Below are 25,456 nucleotides of genomic sequence, written 5' to 3' on the forward strand. Positions count from 1 at the left end.
ATATTTCTTTAAACCAACACATCTAAGCTTGAATTTTAAAGGGAATCCTGAGGACAATGACAACAACAACAAAGTACCCTAAAAGATATAAAAATGAGGGTGGGTCATGGTCCTGGAGACAAAAAGCTGTACCCTGGGGTGGAGGTTGGAGAAGGCAGACATGGCAAAGCAGGCAGTGGCAGATCTGAGGCTGGGCCCAAAGGGTGGAGAACCAGCAAGAAGCCAGTTACTGAGAATGCCGTAAGCAAGATGGCTGCTCCAGGAAAGGGAGGAAACTTGGAGCCGGCGCAGAGAGACTGAGGCAGTTGCATGGATAATGGGGCAACGGCTTTGTGGAAGAGTGAGGTTGGGACTGAAAAAAGGAGCCCTGGGGGCTGAGAGAAGGATGGAGCCCACGAAAAGATGGGGTGAAGGATGACTGATGGGGAGACCCAGGATGGGAGCCAAGCATAGGGTTGAGGATCTTTTAGGAGGTTGAAGAGGATTGTAGGATGGAAAAGGCAGGAGTTGCTCAAAAAGTTAGGGCGGAGAATTCCACATTTGGGAGCTGAGGAATAGGAGGGGCTGAGAAGGGCTGCAGCAGGGTGACTTGGGGCCTAAGACACTGGGGGAGGAGTGGGCTGGATGCTCAGCCCCACCATATTGTACTTTAGAGTTGTTCCTGAGCCTGAATCCTGAACACAGTGGTGCCAGTCATCTTCCCATGAGTGAGACAGATCTGTCACCTATATTTGACCAGAAATCATCTCTAATACCTGCAGTGGTATACGCTACCTTTGTGAAAACCCTGGTGTGGGCCGGGGATGATAAAAGCCTGAGTTGAAGACTGGGATACTTGGGTGCCATTGCAAAGTTTCTCGAACATCTGGGTTATCATTATTTTGTTTCATCTGTATATTCTTCATAGTCCCTAGGCATGAAACTGGGACTCAATTAGTCAATTACATTATTATAACCAGCTGAAAACATCAATAGCGGTAAGTCTTCTGAGACATATATTTTTTAAGGATTTTATTTGACAGAGATAGAGAGCACAAGCAGGGGCAGTGGCAGGCAGAGGGAGCCTCCAGAAGTAGGCTCCCTGCAGAGTAGGGGGAGCCCGATGTGGGACTTGATCCCAGGACCCTGGGATCATGACCTGGGCTGAAGGCAGTTACTTAACCAACTGAGCCACCCAGATGCCCTTCTGAGACATATCTTAATAGAAAATTCCCACTCATGAACTATAAGGGCAAGAGGAGATTATCAAACTGGGTTGATAGAATGTTGCCCTCATTAAGAAGGGACAATTTTTTTAATGTGTATTTGTTTTATTTATTTTCAGCATAACAGTATTCATTATTTTTGCACCACACCCAGTGCTCCATGAAATCTGTGCCCTCTCTAATACCCACCACCTGGTTCCCCCAACCTCCCACGTCCTGCCCCTTCAAAACCCTGATTGTTTTTTCAGAGTCTGTAGTCTCTCATGGTTCACCTCCCCTTCCAGTTTCCCTCAACTCCCTTCTCCACTTCATCTCCCCTTGTCCTCCATGCTATTTGTTATGCTCCACAAATAAGTGAAACCATATGATAATTGACTCTTTCTGCTTGACTTATTTCACTCAGCATAATCTCTTCCAGTCCCGTCCATGTTGCTACACAAGTTGGGTATTCATCCTTTCTGATGGAGGCATAATACTCCAGAGTGTATATGGACCACGTCTTCCTTATCCATTTGTAAGAAGGGACAATTTTTCAGAAAGCTGACAGTCTGCCCTAGCTCACTGGTAACTAGGAAGGCCTTGAAACTTCAGATACTGCACAGAAGTGAGAAAGAAGAAATTAAAGATATGATAGATAGGGGCACCTGGGTGGCTCAGTGGATTAAGCCTCTGCCTTCGGCTCAGGTCATGATCCCAGGGTCCTGGGATTGAGCCCCACATCGAGCCCCACATTGGGCTCCCTGCTCAATGAGGAGCCTGCTTCCCCCTCTTTCTCTGCCTACTTGTGATCTCTATCAGATGAATAAATTAAAAAAAATATATTCTTTAAAGATACTACAGATAAAGCTTAATGTTTCAAGATCCATGCCAGGTCATAAATAATTTCCCATTGCATACAAAATCACTTATGTTTGGGTAAACTATTTTCCCCTGAAGAGCAATTTTAGAAATCGTGGCCAATAGATCCTAGGGCGACCCTGTGATTCTCACCTTCTGGCATTCATACCCTTGTATAATATCTCCACTCATTAAGTGTGGGCAGGACCTGTGACTTGGTTGTAACTAAAAGAAGGTAGCAAAGGTGATGGAAAGTCATTCCTGTGATTGTTATATAATATGGGGCTTCATATCTCACTAGCCAAAGAAAAAGGAATTCTGCCAACAACCTGAAAAGAGTTTGGAAGCAGATTCTTGCCCCAGTCAAGCCTCCAGATGAGATCATATCCCCAAGTAACACTTGGCTTGTAGGTTTGAGACCCAGACCAGACCCATCTAAGTTACACCCAGAACTCTTAACACACAGAAATTATAGGATAAATAATACATGTGTATAGTTTTAAGCTGCTAATTTAAGGTAATTTATTATAGAGCATAGAAAGCAAATACAGAAATCTTAATATATGAAAGAATAAAACAGAGGAAAGGGAATATTGAATTACTGGCCACTTGGGATATTTATTAATGAAGATCAAACATCCAAAGGTCAGTCCTCAATGCTCATTTCCATGATTTTAAGAGTTGGTCCTTCCATGTCATGACTGTTGTTCTCTTGGATACTGTGAAATTGAAGAGCCGGGGAGAGTTCTGTGCTAAGACAACATAATTCATTCGAAGTCTCCACCTTTTCAGTGTCACTATCCCCTTCAATGACATTCACAGAAGTCTCCTGGTCTGCTAAGTTGTCAGAGACACTTGGATTTTTGTCATCCCAAACTGAAGGTCCAGGATTTGTTTCATCATTCACTTGCTGAATTATAACCCCTTCTGAGCACTTTGATTTATAGATGGGCAGGAAAAATTCATTTGGTGAAGAGAGTCTCTCATTCTCATCTTTTGGTATAGACAATAACATATCCAAAGCTTTTTGATATTCTTGACGTTCCTGTTGAATTGTGGTATCATGTTTGCTTTTATCTTCATCTTCTTCTGAATTCTCAGCCTGTTCAAAATCAAGTAAATTCAGCATATCAATATCATCCAGCTTTACTGAGTTTTCTCTGGATGTGCAGCCTAAGTCCATCTTCAGGATATGCAGCAGATGGCGCATTTTTTCCTAGGATTAAAGACAAGACAAGAATAATTACATTAATTAATAAGCTAGTCAAACTGAATTACTTTTGTCTGCAGTGCTGCTCATCTCAGCAAGATTAACACTTCTTTCACCGCACCCCCCACCCCCCCCCCCGCAACTGCCCTCATACACACAAAAGGTTCAAGGGAAAAAAAGCATCTGCTTTAATGCATTCTTTGAGGCTGTGGAAAAGCTTTAAAATTCTTTAAAGAAAAATTCTTTTCTAATGAATGTCTAAAGAAAGACAAACCTCCTCCAAATGATGTTTATTTTGTTTTATGTGTCGCTCAAAAAGGCGTTCTAAAAACCTAAAATGATAAATAGAAATGTTAGTGTCTCAAAATCAGAAAAGCAACTAAATACAAAATAGCCATGCAACAACAAAATTACTAAAGGTTGGAAAATATTTTTTAGATTCTTCCTTTTCTTTCCAAAGCTAAACACTAATCCTTCCCTATTCTGTCAAGTTCTTCAATTTGGGAGCTAGTATGGCTTTTTTCTTTAAGTTTTATAACAGATGCCATTGATTCTGAAACATTATATACCACTTACATTTCTGTGAAAATATTTTAAATGAGGTCCAATAATACCCCTGCCACATTCCAAAAGCATTCTTTTTTTTCCTCTCACACACATATGCAAACACCAAAAGCCTCTCCTTCTCCTTCTCTTTCACATACACACCCCCCCCAACACAAACCCTAAAGGAAATTCTCTTATAGTTATTTTATAATGCTTCCTCAATAATATTTGAAAAAACGTTCCATTGATGGTAAATCCACATAATAACCTAAAAGCTATCACTTATTAAGTACTACTAAGGGCTAGACATTTGTGCTAGACACACAATCATTATACCTCTAATCATGATCAATATTTGGAGAGAAAGGTATTGTAAAGATCATTTTAAAGATGAGAAAATCCTCTAAGACGATGACTCCTTTCCCCTAAGGTCACAGGTCATTAAGAGAATTTAACCCAGATGTGTCTGGCTCAAGAGAAATTATTTTTTCAACTACACTATGCTTGTCTTATTATCACATGAATGTTTCAATACCTTTATCGAAAACAACTCCTTTGTTACCATTTGTTATTTATCAATGAAGTGAGCCAATTTTAGATTTAGTAGTTCTACTTTAGTTAGCAATTAAAAAAAATATTTATATATTTGTTTTAGAGAGAGAGAGAGGAGAAAGTGAGTGTACACAGTGGGAGGGTAGGGGCAGAAGCAGAGGCAGAGAGAGAATCTCAAGCAGACTTTCTGCTGAGTGGGGAGCCTGACACGGGGCTTGATCTCATGATCCATGAGATCATGACCTGCGCTAAAACCACGAGTCAGATGCTTAACCAACTGGGCCACCCAGCTTGCCCCAACTTAGCAATTTTTTAAAAGAATTAAAAACAATACATACTATTTGATTACTTAGTTGTATTTTTTTCTTATCAACCATGTATTTTGAAATTTTTCTGTATAAATGAATTCACTTCTAAAACATCATTTGAGGTTCCTGAATAGAACTTGCTCTTGTAAATATTCAACAATTTATTCAACCTTTACTATTCGACATATGGGTTGGTTCCACTTTTTTGGGTGCCTTATAATAAATGCTGTAATAAATAGCCTTATAATCTAAAAGAAAAATTTAAGTTTTTTCTGCAATAAACACATGTCCTATGCAAATGTTTTTTGTTTTTATTTTTGCTTCTAACCTGTGCTTTACTTTTTTCTTTTTTCTTTTATTAACATATAATGTATTATTTGCTCCAGTGGTATAGGTCGGTGAATTGTCAGACTTACACACTTCACATGTGTTTTACTTTTTTTTTTTTTTTTTTAAAGATTTTATTTATTTATTTGACAGACAGAGATCACAAGTAGGCAGAGAGGCAGGCAGAGAGAGAGAGAGAGAGAGAGGGAAGCAGGCTTCCTGCGGAGCAGAGAGCCCGATGCGGGGCTCGATCCCAGGACCCTGAGATCATGACCCGAGCCGAAGGCAGCAGCCCAAACCACTGAGCCACCCAGGCGCCCCACATGTGTTTTACTTTTTGATTTACAGTTGGGATCTTAATATTTTTGTTGTGATGAATCGAACTTTTTCATCTTGCAAATTTGAAACTCTACAGCCATTACAAAAACATTTTTAACCACCTTTTTAAAACAAAAGTAGTAAACAATTATTATTAAAAAAAACTTGGGTCTTTTTAGTATATCTTTTTATAGCAATAATACAAATGTTTAATTAAAAATCCACTTAAGAGTAGAATAATTCATTAGAAATGTACTTGACATATTACAACAGGGAAAGCATGTAGTATAAATAATGGCATTCCATAACACATGACATTAAGTGGGCCGTGGTGTCCAGTGAACTTTAGATAATGTTCAAGCTGATTCAGGACCACATAGTTTCCTTAAGATATACAAATACCTAATCTGGTTTTGTAAACTTTCCATTTCACTTACAATGTATAAACCTAGCTTTTAATTGGTTCTCACTTTACTAGTGACAGTTGTAACAGACATGCCTGCCTTGATTCTCCTGACAAGTTTCAAATAGTAAAGTGAGACGATGGATCTTTGCAGATAAACAAAAATTTGATTCACTAGCCTATTATAACTAAGAGATAAAGTGGGGGTTTTTTTTGCATAATTTTTTTTTGTAGACTCTGTGGGATCTTTACATGGATGACAACATTACCTATGAATAAAGAGAGTTTCACATCTTTCTTTCAAATATGGATATCATTTTCTTCTTTCCTCTCTCTCTTTTTTTTTTTAAATATTTTATATATTTGTCAGAGAGAGTGAGCACAAGCAGGGGGAGTAGCAGAGGGGGAAGCAGGCTTCCTCCTGAGCAAGGAGCCCAATGTGCAGGACTCAATCCCAGGACCCTGGGATAATAACCTGAGCCAAAGGCAGATGCTTAACTGACTGAACCACCCAGGCATCCCTCATTTTCTTCTTTTTTTGTGATAGATTTAGAAAAAAAGATTATTTATTTTATTTTTAGAGAGAGAGAGAGGGCATGACCTGGAGGGGAAGAGACAGAATCTCGCACACACTCCATGCCGGGTGGGGAGCCTGATACAAGGCTTGATTCCACAACACTGAGAATGCAACTTAAGCTGAAACCAAGAGTAAGATGCCCAACTGACTGCATCTTGCAAATATTCAACAGTTTATTCTGAGGTGCTCCTGTGATCAATTTTTTAAATTCAGGTATAACTGACATACATTATATTAGTGTAAGGTATACAACATGGTTCAATATTTGTTTATATTGTAAAATAATCAACAAAGTCTAGTTAATATCCATCACCACACAGCTATATAATTTTTTTCTTGTAGTGAGCACTTTTAAGATCTACTCTCTCACAAAGTACTTTCAAATATGCAACTCAGTAGTACTTTTTTTTTAAAGATTTTATTTATTTGACAGAGAGAGACAGAGAGGGAACACAAGCAGGGGGAGTGCGAGAGGGAGAAGTAGTCTTCCTGGGAGAAGTAGTCTTCCTGCTGAGCACAGAGCCTGATGTGGGCCTCGATTCCAGGACCCTGGGGTCATGACCTGAGCTGAATGCAGATGCTCAACGACTGAGCCACCAAGACGCCCAACGCCGTAGTACTATTAACTGTAGTCGCCATGCTATACATTATATCCCCATGAGTTATTTATTTTATAACTGGGAGTTTTACCTTTTGACTACTTTTACCTTTTGCCTACCCCCTACCACTGACAACCACCAATCTGATCTCTGCATCTTAGAGAAATAACAGTATTTAAGTGAATAAAATCTCTATTCTTTTATGTAACTCCCCCAAATTGTGAATTTGCCTTATATGGTAAGAATTAAACATTCTTTATAATTTGCTATCAATGATAACACTATGTCCCCTAAGGGGCGCCTGGGTGACTCATTCAGTTAAGCATCTGACTTTTGATTTTGGTTCAGGTGACAGTCTCAGGGTTGTGAGACTGAGCCCTGCATCAAGCTCTGTGCTCAGTAAGAAGTCCGCTTGTCTCTCTCTCCCTCTACCCTTCCCCGCACTTGCATGCTCTCTCTCTCAAATAAATCTTAAAAAAAAAAAAATTAAGTGTGTAAGCCTGACGATTCACAGATCTGTACCCCTGGGGCAAATAATACATTATAATAATACATTATATGCTAATAAAAATAATTAACAAAAAAAGATTAATGGAAAAAATGTTATTCTTAGTAAAATAAATCCTCCAGCAAAATTCATTAAAAAAAAAAATGTTCACCCTCCCATTACAAGAAAGCAACATAATTTTTCATTTCCTAGTATGTGGAACTAACTTAAAGGAATTAACATGATAAGGAAGGATATTTAATATACTATTCAACCACCACAATAGAACTTAAAAAAACTAACCTGTTTGAAAATAAACCAAGTTTCAAAATTTCATCTGTTACATCTTCAATGAAACTCAGATATAACAGTTCTTCTTCACTGTGAAAACAAAGCAGTACACAGCATAAAAATTATTTCCTACTTACTTTGAAAACTAGAGGAAATATGAGTACCTAATGAGAAATATCTACCATTACTATGACAAATATACTGTTATTGCTCATTAAGAGAAATGTTATTAAAAAACTGTCTATATTCTTAAAATATGCAGATAGATTTACTTAAAGAGGAGAAAATGTTCACTAATAAAGTAAAATTTCGTAGATATGGAGAGCATTCATCCAGCACTAACAGATAAGCAGGAATTAAAACAGCAAACAAACAAACAAAAACCAATAAAACAAAACAAAAAACCCCACACACAAAACAAACAAATAAACAAAACAAGGGCAAAAGGGGAACCAAATGTGAACCACTGGAGGTGTGTATTCTTTACAGGCATTTTCCGGGTCCTCTGACTTCTAACCATGTCCAGCAGCAGAGGTGCGAGTCCTGTGGATGGCACTTAGAGGAGGGGAAAGAGGAAACTTATCCAGAAAAGAAAGAACTTCAACTGTGAAATCCTCTTCTGCACCTAGAAGAGCATCTTGTTTGAATGCTGGGAAATTTATTCAGCAGAAAAAAATATTTTTTTCAAAATTTATGGAGAGGAGAAAAAATATGATAGTAGGGAAATTTGTGTATATAATTGTAGTGATAATTTTAATTATGTGGATACATTTATCTTATAACATATTTTAATAGCTCATCAAGAAATCTGAATACTATTATAAATTTGATTTCAATTAGCTGATATCAGTGATTTGATACAAAATATAAGTAGTAGGTAACCACTCAATTACTCAATAAGTAAATATAATGGGAAGAATTAATAAGAAAATGAGATAACAGAAGATTAAAATGTTACATAAAAAGTTACACTTTCAAACTGATTCTCAGGCTCTAATATTTACACAGCAAGTTTAAGAATAAATGGAACTCTATAAAATAGATATTTGGGGTGCCTGGGTGGCTCAGTGGATTAAAGCCTCTGCCTTTGGCTCAGGTCATGATCCTGGGGTCCTAGGATCAAGCCCCGCATAGGGCTCTCTCAGCGAGGAGGCTGCTTCCTCCTCTCTGCCTGCCTCTCTGCCTACTTGTGATCTCTGTCTGTCAAATAAATAAAAATCTTTAAAAAAAAAAAAGATGATATTCCCTGAAAAAGAATAGCTTGACTAAAACAACATTAAAACCTAGAAGTATGCTATCTGTAAAGACCTGGTGAGGTTAGAAACCTCCTGGAAGGGTATCCTGAGCTACCCAAAGTCTGTGTTTACTTAGGGACAAATTTCCCCTGGACATAAAGATGAAGTGACTGACAACTATTTCAGAAAATTCTGATCATTCTCAAATTGAGGGCATATTATTCTGATCATTCTCAAATTGAGGGCATATTATATGTCTGAACTTCAAAGCTAGTTGTAAGAGAAATTAGAATTCAGTCCTGATTTATTTAATAATAGTTTGTGTGATCCTTTTTTTTTCTTATATTTTAAAGATTTTATTTATTTATTTGACAGATAGAGATCACAAATAGGCAGAGAGGCAGGCAGAGAGAGAGAGGGGAAAGCAGGCTTCCCGCCAAGCAGAGAGCCCGATGTGGGGCTCGATCCCAAGACCCCGAGATCATGACCTGAGCTGAAGGCAGAGGCTTTAACCCACTGAGCCACCCAGGCAGCCCCTCTTTTTTTTTTTTTTTTTTAAGATTTTATTTATTTATTTGACAAAGAGATTTCACAAGTAGGCAGAGAGGCAGGTAGAGAGAGGGGGAAGCAGGCTCCCTGCTGAGCAGAGAGCCTGATGTGGGGCTTGATCCGAGGACCCTGAGATCATGACCGGAGCTGAAGGCAGAGGCTTAACCCACTGAGCCACCCAGGTGCCCCAGTCTGTGTTTCTTAATTCTTGATTTCCGCTAAGCAAAATGAAGAGGTAAACAAATCTTACCCAGAGTGGATTTTTCTCTCTGGAGGAAGCTGCAGGGAATATTGACATACTGCCCTGGAAAGAGAAAATTACAATATTTGAACAAAACAATGATTGGCATACAATAAGTTTTCAATAATATTATATTAGTAATAATGTATTTTAGAATTTTTAAAGTACTTTCATATCCATGATCTGATCTAATATTCAGAACAGCCCTGACTGGTATATTAGGTAGGTATTATTTTTTCTACTGACTGATGAGTTCACCAGGGGGCAGAATGGTTGGGTAACTTGCCAAGGATGGGTGTAAGTAAGTAGCAAAGACATTTTTTTTTTAAAGATTTTATTTACTTATCTGACAGACAGAGATCACAGATAAGCAGAGAGACAGGCAGAGGGTGGGTGGGGAGTGAAGCAGGCTCCCCGCTGAGCAGAGAGCCCGATGCGGGGCTCGATCCCAGGACTCCGGGACCATGACCCGAGCCAAAGGCAGAGGCTTTAACCCACTGAGCCACCCAGGCGCCCCAGCAAGGACATTTTTAATTAGTCTTTCTTCTGACTACAAATTCAGTGTACATACTGTATGTAAGTACATATTTAGTAGGCTCCACGCCCAGTGTGGGGATTGAACTCACCAACCTGTGATCAAGACCTGAGCTGAGATCAAGAGCTGGATGCTTAACCGACTGAGCTACCCAGGTGTTTCCACAATCCTTTTCCAAACTGGGCTATATCACTTACCTAGTACACACAATTTCACTTTGACAAGGTTAACATATAAATAATGCTGGAAACAGATTTCCCTATGAAAAACTGTTTTAAGCTCATCATTATGATGAATTTTGTTAATATTTAGTCATGTCATAATTAGATAATTCTAATCTTTTATTCAGATACGCACAATTATAAATATTTTGCTTTACTTCTTTTAGATAGAAACTACTAGAAAAGATAAATGTTCCTTTCTTTAGGTCATTCTTCATATTCATTGCAGAGTGGCGCAAGGGTTAGCTTATAAATCTTGTTACGAGTACTGAAGCATCATGAATTTCAAGACAAGAGAGGTTAGGAATGAACCGCCCACAGCCCTGCCAGGTGCCATCTCCCTTAGGAAGGGCCTAAGGGAGGACCTGGGCTCTGAGGGATCACGTGTGCTTGGCCTTCTGGTCTGCTATATGACAACTCATTCTTGCCCTCTTTTTAACCTCTAGTCCTTTATTTCCACCTCCATCTCATATATAACCTCTGATACTGGAAATACATTTGACAGCTATAACTATCAAAGGCATTTTTGCTAACCTATCATTTTTACTTAGGTGTAGTATTCCATAATTATGAAATATGATGTGTAGTTTTTAAAAACAATGCCAGTTACACAGCAGTGACAGATACCACACTAGCATATGGTAAATATTCAAAATCATGAATTATGAATCCTCGAACTGTGAGGTTCTTCAGTATTATTTCTGCCACAGGATTTGTCTTCAGGAAAATCCCTTTCTTTCTTTCCTTTCTTTCTTTCAAGACTGTGCATGTGTGCGGGGGCTGGGGGGCAGAGAGAGAGAGAGAGAGAGAGAGAATCTTAAGAGGCTCCACACCCAGCAGGAAGCCCAGTGCGGGGCTTAATCTCATGGCCCTGGGATCATGACCCAAGCCGAAATCAAGAATTGGATACTTAACTGAGCCACCCAGGCACCCCAGGAAAATCCCTTTTCATATGAATAGCAATGGCAAATAATACAAGCCAGTATTGCCTTTTTCTTTATTAATGAATTAGCAAATGAATTCACTTAAACTTTTATTGAGTACCTACTTTGTAAAATTTCCTTAGTAAAACTAACACTGCCACTGAATTGTAGAACACCAAAAGAGATTAGAGTGCACGTAATTAGAATAGTACTTATGTTGCAAATATTATCTGTTACACAGGAAAGCAGTTAAATAGACAGTTGTAATGACTTCTGTAAGCTGTTTACCTTGGTGAGGAACACTGGAGAGTGCCATCTTTAATCTCGTCCCATGGTAAGTCATGCCCTTGTAAAGGTAAAGGAGCTATTTTTTCTTTGATATCATATGTCATACAATTAGATGCCTGGGGATGTAATGAGAAGAATCAAACTTTATTTTGCTTCAAAAATACATTATGAAAGCAGAAATAAAGCAAAATAGCAAATTTCAAAAAAGTCAAGGATCTATCCCATAGGCATAGTCATATACTATGACCAAGGCTGTTTTAAAATACATTTTCAGGGCGCCTGGGTGGCTCAGTGGGTTAAGCCTCTGCCTTCAGCTCAGGTCATGATCTCAGGGTCCTGGGATTGAGCCCCACATGGGGCTCTCTGCTCAGGGGGCAGCCTGCTCCCCACCCCCCGCCTCTCTGTCTGTCTACTTATGATCTCTGTCAAATAAAAAGAAAAAAAATTTTTTTTTCTACCCAATCAAGGATTCCTTTTTTTTTTTTTTTTTTTTTTAAAGGATTTTAGTTATTTATTTGAGGGGGAAGGATGCAGAAAGAGCCAGGGCAGGGGAAGCGCAGGGAGCCTGATGCGGGGCTTGATCCCAGGACCTTGAGATCATGACCTGAGCCACAGGCAGATGTGTAACTGATTGAGCCACCCCGGCACCACTCAAAGACTTCTTTCTTAAATGTATTTAAAGCAAGGTAAAAATAGCTTCTTATTTCTTATATTTTAATAAGGGATATTTTAAATCCATTAAGGAATTACCATAAATAAACTACACAAAGAGAAAATGAAGTAAATTTGCAGGTGTTAAGGAACCCCTAAAAAATGTACAAAATATACCATTATAACAGAAATTCAAATAGCCCATTTGTTTCAAATGCCAATATATCAAATATAGAGAAGCAGTGGTAGCTCTGACAGTACAATCAATAATATTAACAAAAAAAAATAATGGCAGCTTACCTTTATGGAATCCTTACTATGTGCTGCTTACTGTGCCAAGCATTTACTTGCATTAATCTTCACAATGCCAAATTATGCCAAATTATGTAAGGTGCTGTTAAAATCTGGTCTATTGCAGATTAATACTTACTAAGTTTTCCAAGTAGATTGCTGGTGGTACAGATTATGGAGTAAAGGACACATCATTTTCTTATAGGGTTATGGATAAGCATTTGGAGCACAATGTCATGAAAATGGGATTTCTGCTTTATTTAGTTATCTACAGAGCTAACTGTCTTCCTAAATCTCAAGCTAGTCATAGCCATAATTTACGGAGCCCTTCTCAGGCTAGGCACTTTACCTATATCATTTACACTTTCCAGTGATCCTACACATTAAGTAGTTTTTCTAGATGTAGAGCTCTCAGAGGGTAAGTGATTGCCCTTGGGCTTTAAATGGCAGGGTCCCATGTCAAACAGGTATTTATGACTGAGATGGAAACTGACAATTATCTACCCATATCCAGAAGAGAAGATTATATTTTATTCTTTTATCCCCAAAATCTGTTTGACATTTTATTTTATTCAATACTTCTTTTTAAAAGATTTTTATTTATTCATGAGAGATAGAGGAAGGGAGAGAGTGTGCGCAGGTTGGGGGAGAGGCAGAGGGAGAGGCAGAAGCAGACTCCGCAGTGACCAGACAGCCTGACTGTGGGACTCGATCCCAGGACCCTAATACCATGACCTGAGCTGAAGTCTAATGCTTAACTGAATGAGCCACCCAGGCATCCCTGTGTTTGGCATTTTAATAGACAAACTGTTTTTTATAAAGAATAAATTTAAATTAGGACACAAGTGTATGATTAATACCCCTAAAATAAAAATAATCAGTTTATGAGAAAATTGACTTAAAGCTGTAATATTTTAAAAGAAATGACCAAGCACTCAAAAACATAAATGCTATTGAAAAGAGCCTTATGGTCTAGAAAAAAGTAAAAGCAAAGATAAGAGAATGATATTCATCTATTCTTATACTATGTATAATTTCCAATAATCAGTGGCAATTTAAAAAAGTACTGGCATAGAAACTAAAATAACTTCTGTATTGCTTTTCTGGCTCCTTCAGTGATCCAAGTCTACATCTCTGAAAGCAACATTTAAGGTATCTTATTCATTTATTCATCTAGCTAGCCAGCCAGCCAACCAACCATCTAGAAAAAGTGCTAACAACAAATGATATCCCAGACTGAGCAGGATCCATCTGGCCATTCAAATAGAGCTACGGCCATGTATAAATAGTTAGTCCTTCTCTATATTGGTTACATCATCTACAAGAAGTGTCACCAAGAGATTACTCAAGTCCAAACAGCTACACGTATTTTATTAAGTTAAAGCAGCTATAATTCCAATGTGGCACACAAAGAGATCTCATTTTTATTACCTGTTCTGTGTTTTCTTCTGAATCTGTGAAGTTCTTGGTGTCACCTGTCTCAAAATCAGATTTAAAGCTGTAATATTTTAAAAGAAGTAACTGTCAAGCTTTGAAGTACAAATACCCTGATAACAAGTTTACTGTCTTAAAAAACCTCTCCGATATAAGAGATGAAATCCATCTATTCTTATAAAATGTGTGATTTCTAATTATATAATCAGGACATAGATATGGTTTGGATTACACAGCTTATTTTTCCCATTTTCTTTGAAAAGCAGCTAGATTTCAGCTGGATAGAATGGGAATAGGGAAATAGGATCTATTATCCTAAAAAGCTGTCAGACATATAATAATAAAAAAAAGGATGTAATATGCTTGCTTTTCTCATTTCTCCCCATTCCTTAATTCTTGAGGTTAAATGAACACAGACTCATCTGATATTATCGTACCTCTTCTCTATACGCAGAGAAAAGAATACTAGTCCTAAATTGTTTTTTGCTTTCTAAAAATAGCTAAAACCTAGGACCAGGTAAATAGTTGTTTATGTAATTCCAGGAAAAAAAAATCTCAAATCAGTTATTAATACTTTGTAAGATTTGTTTTTCTTCAATCATTTGGCAGACTTTTACTGAATATTCATTTTGTGCCAGGCGCTATCAAATATGAAAACATTATTGAAGCAAATTATACTTAATTTCTAGAAATTATCCCACTTGGCTAAATTATTCCCGGGAGTTGTTGTTATATAAGAATGGGGCTGAATATTTGCAGGAAAGGAGCTCAGGGAGAGTCAGAGAAAGTGTTTTTTTCCTTGATAGCTCATTGTTTTGCCATTTTTAACACAAATCTATAGGCATAATTACACAATGCTGTTTGATGACTTATTTTGAGGATTCTCTGAAAGTGTATTTAAAAGCCTATACCATGTTTGAAACAATAAATTAAAATATGTAACATCTCTGTTTATAAGGAGATTGACAAGTTTTATAGCTACTTTTCAACAATTACTTAGGTAGTTCCAGTGATACAAGCAAAAGGAAAAGTCCCATTAATCTCATCTCATTCAAGTCTGATGCATTAGATACATGATAAAAAATAAAGATTATTATTATTTAATTCTACAACACCCTGAAGGACTTACTAATGGCTGTCAATGTGCCATACCTGCTTAACTCAGTCTGAGTTTCAGCTTCTATCCGCTGATCTGTAAAATCCTTTTTTCTTTTGGCAGGCGTATAGTATCGATAATGTGACAGGAAAGATTTTGCTTCTGTTTTTAAAGTGCGTGGAGTGAATGGCAAATGTCTGTTGGAAAAGAGTTCAGAATGTTTATCCAAAAGGTCCCCACTGGGTGCTTTTGATATAACTAACTGAAACCGATGGGTATTTGGGAATGTGCTCTTGGGCCCTCTGCCATATGAAGTTCCAGAGCACGCTTTCCTGGGCCCAGAGGCAGTGTAATCCATGTTGAACACAGAGGAACTAGAGTTCTTCTCAGTACCATTTGTGAAGACTTTATCAGGTTTAGGTAGAAGATTGAGGTGTAGTCTCTCTGAAGAAGTTACTGGTGACTTTGTAAAGGATGGAAATCCATTCACTTCTCTGATTAACATATCTTCATCTTCTGGTTCTCCTGAGGGCTGAGAACATTTGGTTTGATGGTCATCAATTATGTTTAAAAATTTACATAATTGGGGATCTCCACATTATACACCAAAAAAGAGCTGCCTTTGTGGGTTTGGAGATTATATATTCCTGAAGATGTTGGCATTGTATATGAAGGTTTTTTTTTTTTTTAAAGATTTTATTTATTTATTTGACAGAGATCACAAGCAGGCAGAGAGGCAGGCAGAGAGAGAGGAAGAAGCAGGCTCCCTGCTGAGCAGAAAGCCCGATGCGGGGCTCAATCCAAGGACCCTGAGACCATGACCTGAGCTGAAGGTAGAGGCTTTAACCCACTGAGCCATGCAGGCGCCCCTGTATATGAAGTCCTATTCAAGGTTTTGAATTATTAGTATAAAAAATACAATTCTAAATATAAGTAATATCCATCATTTTTCTTTTTTTTAAAGATTTATTTGACAGAGTGAGTAAGAGAGACAGAGAGAGGGAGAGAACACGAGTCGGGGGTAGGAACAAAGGGAAAGAGAGAAGCAGATTCCCCGCTGAGCAGGGAGCCCAACATGGGGATCAAGACCTGAGCTGAAGCCAGACACTTAATCGACTGAGCCACCCTGGTGCCCCAGCAATCATTGTTCTTTCTGAAACTTAAAAAAAAAAAAAAATTACTAACATCTACCTATATTTGTGGTCTTGAACTTGTATATTGAGATCTACAGGTAGATCTCAGTTTTATCTGACAATTTCCAAACCACTCGTGAATACCAATCCCCTTCTCAACCACTCTCTTGGTGGCAACATCCTTCCCTTCTCATCATGTCTTTCTGGAAATCTCCAGTGTCAGCAGTTCCTCTGACTTCAAGGCTTTGAAGAAATGAAAAGGAACTTCTCAACTTCTCATGAGAAGGGAAAGCTGAAAGGACTTTGAACTTTTGGACTGCTCTATTTCTTTTTGGTTTAATTTTGAAAGAACCATTTCTATAGGGTATCCACAAAGTCTTTTTTTTTTTTTAACAATTTTTTTTAAAGGATTTTATTTACTTATTTGAGACAGAGACAGAGAGAGAGAGAGAGAGAGAGAGAGAGAGAGCATGAACAGGGGGAAAGGCAGAAGGAGAGGGAGAAGCAGACTCCCTGCTGAGACAGGAGCCTGATGTGGGGCTCGGTCCCAGGATGCTGGGATCATGACTTGAGCCGAAGGGAAACACTTAGCCATCTGAGCCACCCAGGTGCCCTGACACAAAGTCTTAAAACATAGATAATATTTTATTCTTTTACAGATTAGATGCCCAAGATGCCATGTCTATGATTCCAGACTTTATGGACACCTGTGTATCCTTTGTAGAACTGTGAGGCACTTTATTAGGTAGAGGGGAAGTTACATGGAAGGCATAGATTCTGAGGGGGCAATGGCTAGTAGTTAGCTGTTACTTCTGCCCTTCAAGCTCACAGAGAGAGAAAGAAAAGAAGATGGACAAGCTGAGTAAGAGAATAGCTGAGTGCTTCCTGTGTGCAAGGTACTATTCTTGCCATTGAGCAGGATAAAAGAGGACAATTAAGAACTTCTATCACTGCTACTCGTAAGTTACTATGCTGACTATCTATAAGGTACAGTTCTAAGTAATTTACATGCACAACTCATTTAATCCTCCCATCAACTTTTGGGTGGTGATACAAATACTACTTTTATTTCAGAGATGAAGAAACTCAGGTGGTGCAGGGTCTCATAGATTTAGACCCAGGCTGAGCCTATGCTCTACACCACCGTATCACACTGTCTATTAAAAATCTCATCCGAAAATTACATATTTTAGATTTTTTTAAAAGTAAATTCTACCCACAATGTGGGGGTCGAACTCGACCCCAAGATCAAGAGTCATATGCTTTACTGACCGAGCCAGCCAGGTGTCCCTGTATTTTAGACTTTTTACACCACGAGGAATTTGAAACTGATTTTAACTCTTTTCCTGATGGTGAATCTGTCAGCTACCTACGTACTGATTTATCAAAGTAAGAAAATTGCAGATGACTGAATAATTTAACTGAAGCCTAAAACTGGTCAAGTCACCTGCCATTTCCTTTCCAAGTACTTTCTAACCTGATCTCAAATATAAGGCAAAATTAGTCAAGGCAAGGAAATATTTTTGCATTAAATTCTGATTCACTAGGGTACTTTTTAAAGAATTTCAATATATTAGTTTTAAAAAGTGCTCCCAGGGGCGCCTGGGTGGCTCAGTGGGTTAAAGCCTCTGCGGCTGGGGTCATGGTGTCAGGGTCCCGGGATCGAGCCCCACATTGGGCTCTCTGCTCAGTGGGGAGCTTGCTTCCCCCTCTCTCTCCACCTGCCTCTCTGCCTACTTGTGATCTCTGTCTGTCAAATAAATAAATAAAATCTTTAAAAAAGAAAAGAAAAGAAAAGAAAAGAAAAGTGGTTCCAAACAAGACTCATAGCTTATATACCACAAGACTTTGGCTCCCAGGGGAAAAGTTTCTAAGTAGGATCTGAAAAATCCTACAGGGTTTTAAAATAATAATCACAGGAATTACTTACACTTAGACGAACAGTACAGGCTGAGATGAGAGCAGGCAGAAATGCACAAGGCATTAGGCTGCCTGTTAAGAAAATTCTTATCAGTAATGGTATTTTAGTAAACAAAATGGAACACCAAAAAAAGTCTTTAAAGGCAGAAATATACTCTCATCTATCTGAAATGAGCTAGAAAAATTGCTTTTGAACTGACTAAAAGCAAGAAGCTTTCCTGTATTTTTGTCTCATAATTCCTACCTTGTATTCTATACTTTCTCTCTCTCTTTTTAAGATTTTATTTATTTGACACAGAGAGAGAGAGAGAGAGATCACAAGTAGGCAGAGAAGCAGGCAGAGAGAGAGGGGAAGCAGGCTCCCTGCTGAGCAGAAAGCCCGATGTGGGGCTTGATCCCAGGATCCTGAGATCATGACCTGAGCCAAAGGCAGAAGCTTAACCCACTGAGCCACCTAGGCACTCTACACTCTTTTTTTCTTTGGAAACCAGTAGAACATAGTATGAAATCAATTATACCTCTGCTTTTTTGAGATTATATTATAGTTTCCTGTAGCTATGAATATCAGAAAGCTTGGATATAATTTTCACAGAAAATATGCAACACACTGGTAAATTCACCAAAATCTGAAAAACAGATAACTGTTAGGTTCTAAAATCAGAAAAGGGTTTATCAATAACATGTGAATGGAACAAAAATTCTGGTGGTAATTTGACCATGTTGACTTTAAGTCAGCTTTACAGTTCAATGCAAGTTTTTTGTGAACTGTTTCTGTGATTTTAAAAATTCATGCAAAGTGATAATTACTGCATAGTTTATATACTCAAAATGTTTTCATGTAAGAATACATATCAAAGTTTATAATCACAGAACTGAGTACTAAATGTTTTCAGGGAAAATGTCAGACGAAATAGTATACAAAGATTTTCCAATTGTCAGATTTTTAAAATTAATTAGCTAATTAATCTTAAAGGATTTTATTTATTTATTTGAGAGAACATGAGCCCCACACAGGGCCCCATGTGGGGCTTGATCCCAGGACCCTGAGACCATGCATGACCTGAGCCCAAAGGACACTCAACCAGAAGCTCCTCCAATTGTCGGATTTTAAAGCAGTTGAGAGATCAATCCAATTGCAGAAAAGGGTGGGTACAAATTATTTAAAAATGTAGTTAACACTTGTTTTGAAAAAAAGTTTCAGATTATATTTTATAAAAGAAATTGATAGTTCTTGCTTTTCATTGTTTCATACTGCTTTAAACATGTTTCATAGATTTATTTAGGAATATGGGTCATGGGACACCTGGGTGGCTCAGTAGGTTAAGCCTCTGCCTTTGCTCAGGTCATGGTGTGGGGGGTCCTGGGATCAAGCCCCGAGTCTGGCTCTCTGCTCGGTGGGGAACCTGCTTCCCCCGCTCCCGCCTCTCTGCCTGCCTCTCTGCCTATTTGTGATCTCTGTCTAATAAATAAATAAAATCTTAAAAAAAAAAAAGGAATATGGGTCATATACACATATTCAGTTAATCATAATAGCAAGTAGTAAGTGATGTGTCAGAGATGTGAGTGAGTGGTGAATAATTGCGTGGAGTTATGGGGTACAGACTGGAAGGTACCAGAGACTCCTGAGATGAGTCAAAGTGTGAGAGAAAAACAGCATGACTGTATAGGCAATTATGAGAAAAGGCTTTTGATTATATGATCTCATGTATATAAATGGCTAATATGTTCAGAGGGTAAAGTTAGCATTTCTTTCTTTCTTTTTTTTTAAGATTTTATTTATTCGTTTGGCAGAGAGAGAGACAGAGAGAGCACAAGCGGGCAGAGCATCAGGCAGAGGGAGAGGGAGAGGGAGAAGCAGGCTCCCACCGAGCAGAGAGCCTGATGTGGGACCCTGGGATCCCAAGACCCTGGGATCCTGACTGGAGCTGAAGGCAGACGCTTAACCAACTGAGCCATCCAGGTGCCACTAAAGTTAGCATTTTCTTTTTATTTGTAGCAAAGTTCAGTAAATGCAGATTATAATTAAGATAGGTATCTATTAACCATAAAACCCAATTATTAAATATACCAAAAATAATAATTTGAATCTGAACTTGTCTAAATATTTATCAGCAAGGCTTATAAAAAAATGTAGGCAAGTTAAAAAATATATATAATACACACACATATAAAACATAAATGAACTGCTTTATGGAGTCAGAAAAAAGATTACAAAAGCTAAAGGAAAATGAAAGAAAATACTCTTACATTTACAGATTTAATTATGTATTTTTAACAAACTCTATTCTTATCCCCAAATATAATTATTAATTTATATTGATAGAAAAATATTTTAAATTTTCAGTTATAAAGTACAATCACTAAGGGGCATCTGGTTGGCTTAGTTGGTAGAGCATGTGACTCTTGATCTTGGGGTTGTGAGTTTGAGCCCACATTGGGTATAGAATTCATTAAAAACAAAATCTTTAGGGACACCTGGGTACCTCAGTTGTTTAAGCATCTACCTTCAGCTTCAGGTCCTGGGATCCAGTCCTGCACTGGGCTCCTTGGATCAGCAGAGAGCCTGCTTCTCCTCCCCTTGTGTGTGAGCTCTCTCTCTCTCTCTCTGATAGATAAAATCTTTAAAAAAAAAAGTGCCTGGGTGTCTGCCTTCAGCTCCTGCTCTATGGGAAGCCTGCTTCTCCCTCTCTCACTCCCCCTGCTTGTGTTCCCTCTCTCCCTGTGTCTCTCTCTGTCAAGTAAATAAATAAAATCTCAAAAAAAAAAAAAAACCCAAACCAAACCTTAGGATCCACCTAAAACATTAGGATTAAGAAATGGAAAAAGATATATCAAGAAAGTACTAATCAAAAGAAAACTGGTTTAACTATATCATTATCAGAAAACACTTTAATACAGAAAACATTAAGACAAACTCAAAGCAGTGATAACAGGTTTGATTCACCAAGAAAATATATTATCTCTAAATCTGTATATATAGAATAATAATATAGACTCATAATCTATAAAACAAAAATTGGCAGTACTATTTTAAAAAATATTTTATTTATTTGTTTGAGGGAAAGAGAGAGAGAGAGTATGAGAGCAGAGAAGGTCAGAGGGAGAAGCAGACTAACCATGGAGCTGGGAGCCCAATCCGGGACTTGGGATCGTGACTTAAGCTGAAGGCAGTCACTTAACCAACTGAGCCACCCAGGCACCGTGGCAGTTCAATCTTTTAGAGAAATATCCTATAGAAGATTTCTCTTAATAAATGACAGACTGATCAGACAAATCAGTAAGATCTGAATGAATATGAAATTTAATCTAATGAATACACGGGATAGTAAATACTGTACACAACAGCTATAGAATACTTTCAAACACATCTTGACAGTGCATTTTAAGAAGTTTGTCTACCTACTGGGCCATAAAATAAATTTCTCAACAAATTTCAAGAGATCAGCATCATATAGATATTCTATGATTAGGCTAGAAATCTGGAACAAGAGAAAACTTGTAGGGAAAAAAAAATAGACACAGATTAAGAAATACTCCTAAATGACTCGGGTTAAAAAAGAGATTATAATGGAAAATACTCTGAATTAAATCATAATAAAAATACCACATTAAAAAATACCACATTAAAAAACTTGTGGGATGCAGCTAAAGCAGCATGTGGAGGAAAATTTATAACCTTAAAATATATGCTTATACTGTCCAGAAGTTAGCTGAAAATAAGCTAAGCAAAAGTAGGAAAGTAAGACAAAATAAATCCAAAGAAAACCAAAAGGGGAAAAGAAAGATAGGAGCAGACATTAAAAAACAAAATACAAAAACAAAAACAAACAAAAAAACCCAACAAAATATAATAGGGAAGATTAATGAGGTAAAACAAAGTGTCCTTTAAAAAGGTTAAAAAAAAATGACAAATCTCTGGTGAGGAAAAAATCAAAGAAAGAAGAATAAAGGCACAAACAACATGAGGAATAAAAATGGGGAAATAATACTTATTCAGGAGAGATTAAGAGATTATATTTAAATAAATTTATGCCAAAAATTTGAAAATCTAGATGAAATGGACAACTTCCAGCATAAAAACAACAACAAAAAATAGTTCCATAATGATTCAAAAACTTGAATTAGTAAACAAAAAGCTTCTAACAAAGAAAAACTCTAGGCCCAGGTATTTTTAATGTTGAGCCACCAAATAAAAAGTCCAAACTTACAGAAACTATTCTAGAGCATGGAAAAAAAAAAGGAAATAGCACCCAATTTATTTTATGAGGCTACTGTAACCATATATAGAGTAGAAAAAAAGGAAAATGACAAGTCAGTATCAATGATGTGGTAGATGGGGGTGCCTGGGTGGCTCAGTCGTTAAGCGTCTTCCTTAAGCTCAGGTCATGATCCCAAGGTCCTCGGATAGAGTCCTACATGGGGCTCCTTGCGCAGTGGGAAGCCTGCTTCTCCTTCTCCCACTTCCCCCGCTTGTGTTCCCTCTCTCGCTGTGTCCCTGTCAAATAAATAAAATCTTAAAAAAAAATGGTGGTAGATGCTAAAATCCTAGACAAATATTAGCAACTGTATCCAGCAATGTATAAAAAAAGTATTGCATTATGACAAGGTTGTGTTTATACTAGGAATGCAAAGTTGTTTTAACATTAGAAACTTGTCTATAATTCACTACATACACAAATTAAAAAGAAAATGATACTATGTTTTCAAAAAATGCAGAAAAAGCATTTTATAAAATTAACATCCATTCATGAGAAAGAAAAACAAATCCCCAAGCAAACGAAGAATAAGAGAACTTCCTCAATCAGATACTAAAGGGTATCACAAAACACCAAGAGCAGATGTCAGTAAACTATAGCCTGGAGGTCAAATCTGGCTTACTGTCTTTTTAAATAAAGTTTTACTGGAACTCAGCTATGCCCATTCATTTACATCTTATCTGTGGCTACAGTCCAAGGGCACAAGAATTGTGAGACTGTGGCCCTGAAAAGCTTAAAATATTTACTACCTGGCTCTTTACATAAGAAGTTTACTGATTCTGACCTACAGTAAACATACCACCATGAAGTCAGGGTGTACCACTAATGAAATACCTTAGAAACATCTGCTTTTAACAGGCAAAAATACTATCTTACCTTTTGTAGAGTGTTAAATAATGACTTAGAATTATTTTTAGAATTGGCCTGCACTGCTGTTTTACTTAATTTCAACTCCCTTTCACATCGTGCTAATTCCTTTTTGAGTTTCTCTCTTCGTTGTTGGTCTGCATCTGATGGGGAAAACAAATCTTTTAAAATAAAGAACAAAACAGAAAAATTAAGGTTTTGGTCTTAGAAGACTAATAAAGGGCACATTTTTTTTTCTTGCTAAAAATGTTTATACTATTGATATATATAAATAAAAATCCATACACTATTCTGTACAAAGGGAACCTAACAAATATTTAATTTACAGAAACTTTAAGTGCATTATTTAAAAAACATAAACAAGATGTGACAAACTAGCTAAGCCTAAGAGCTCAAGAAAGCAATTCCTAGCAGATATTCACAGCAATACTGAAGGTGAGAAATGCTTTATGTTTTGTTTGTGACTCTGTCATCACCAAATGCAGAGTCTGAATTAGTCCATACACTTTCCCCCAAAATGCAATATTATTGTCAATAATATCACATACCATATAAATTTAACTTTTATAGACTTCAAAAAGATAACATTATTTTCAATTAGGATAACTGATTTCTACTATCTCTTAAGCACTATTCATTTGGAAATATAAATGAAAAAATTGTTTTTGCACTTTAGAATGCTTTAGGTCAGGCACTGAGTTATCAAAGATTTATCACTGTATGAAGGCTGAAAATGGTAAAATGAAAGCTAGTCAAATTTCAAAGTTAAATATAAGGTTAGCCATAATCAAAATGACTTATATTTTCATATAAAATTAAAAATTTATCATATACTTTTTAAATTGGAACTTATCCCAATTTAATGGACAAGATAATTTCAAGTTTCAAATCACTCTGATTTGAATCAATTTATTAAAATTTCTATAAGCTTAAAAAATAAACTAATTTTTAAAGTTTGAACTATATTTAAAAATAAGCATGATAAGGTAAATATATTTATTTTAAAAGGTAGACTGTAATATAGATGACTCTTGAACTGTATGGGTCCACTTATATGTGCATGTTTTGCAACACAGTACTGTAAATGTATTTTCTCTCCTTTTGATATTTTTCTAATTTTTAATTTTTGTTTTTTTTTAAGATTGTATTTATTTTTTTGACAGAGAGAGACACAGCAAAAGAGGGAACACAAGCAGAGGTAGTGGGAGATGGAGAAGAGGTTTCCCTCAGAGCAGGGAGCCCAATGGAAGCTCAATCCCAGGACCCTGGGATCATGACCTGAGCTGAAGGCAGACACTTAACAACGAGCCGCCCAGGCGCCCTGTGATTCTTTTTTAAAACCTAATTAGTAACTCGGCCATTTTTTTAAAAAGACTTTTTATTTTTAAGTATTCTCTACACCCAACATGGGACTCAAACTTACAACCCCTCGATCAAGTGTCCCATATTCTACCAAGTAAGCCAGCCAGGTGCCCCCCACCCTTTGTGATTTCCTTTATAACATTTTTTTCTCTAGCTTAATCTATTGTAACAACACAATATATATAATACATGTAACACACAAAGTATATGTTAATTGACTATGTTATCAGTAAGGTCAATAGTAGGCTCTTAGTAATGAAGTTTTTGGAGAGTCAAAAACTATAGCCATTTTTGACTATGTGAGGGGGTTGGTACCCCAATTTTGTCAACTGTTGGTGTCAACTGTGTTACTTTCAGTTTATTCTATCCTCAAATGCCTGTTTAATTATTAACTATTATACATGTAATATATACTAAATTATTATGTTATTATTACTAATGTATTAACTACATTATAGCAGATAATATCTGTGGAGTGAATTAATAGAATTTTCTCTGTCAAATCTATTATTTCACTTAAAAGTAAAACAAGTGAGTAAAAAAATCCTCAACAGAGTCCTCAACACTATCAGTTTTAAAGTACTTCCATATTACCAAATCTGTCCAACCTATTCATTTAAGTAATACCTCCTCATACCATACATAAAAATCAACTCTAAATGTATCACAGACTTAAATGTGAGAGATTAAACTATAAAACTCTTAGAAGAAGACAGAAGAGTAAATCTTTAGGACATTGGGTGAGGCAAAGATTTCTTAGGTAAAAATAATTTTAAAAAATTACTTAAAATGAA

General features: G+C 37.1%; 1 protein-coding gene across 3 annotated transcripts in view; it reads right to left on the minus strand.

The window, feature by feature from the left end:
• Nucleotides 1–2,536: 2,536 nt before the first annotated feature.
• Nucleotides 2,537–25,456, minus strand: part of SPATA7 (spermatogenesis associated 7) — a 40,601-nt gene continuing 17,681 nt past the window's right edge. For 2 of the 3 annotated variants that reach the window (XM_032344747.1, XM_032344748.1), the window contains 8 exons: nucleotides 23,310–23,443; nucleotides 15,181–15,656; nucleotides 14,026–14,092; nucleotides 11,653–11,768; nucleotides 9,695–9,748; nucleotides 7,673–7,750; nucleotides 3,527–3,584; nucleotides 2,537–3,258 (listed from right to left, as the gene is read on the minus strand). In XM_032344747.1, the coding sequence (XP_032200638.1) occupies nucleotides 2,689–3,258; nucleotides 3,527–3,584; nucleotides 7,673–7,750; nucleotides 9,695–9,748; nucleotides 11,653–11,768; nucleotides 14,026–14,092; nucleotides 15,181–15,656; nucleotides 23,310–23,443 (1,553 nt within the window). In that variant the 3' untranslated portion in view covers nucleotides 2,537–2,688. Of the gene's footprint in view, nucleotides 3,259–3,526; nucleotides 3,585–7,672; nucleotides 7,751–9,694; nucleotides 9,749–11,652; nucleotides 11,769–14,025; nucleotides 14,093–15,180; nucleotides 15,657–23,309; nucleotides 23,462–25,456 lie in introns of all 3 variants that reach the window. The other variant, XM_032344745.1, reaches the window with a different exon arrangement.

This window comes from Mustela erminea, chromosome 5 (assembly GCF_009829155.1).
Source record: "Mustela erminea isolate mMusErm1 chromosome 5, mMusErm1.Pri, whole genome shotgun sequence".
In the NCBI taxonomy this organism is placed as follows: domain Eukaryota; kingdom Metazoa; phylum Chordata; class Mammalia; order Carnivora; family Mustelidae; genus Mustela; species Mustela erminea.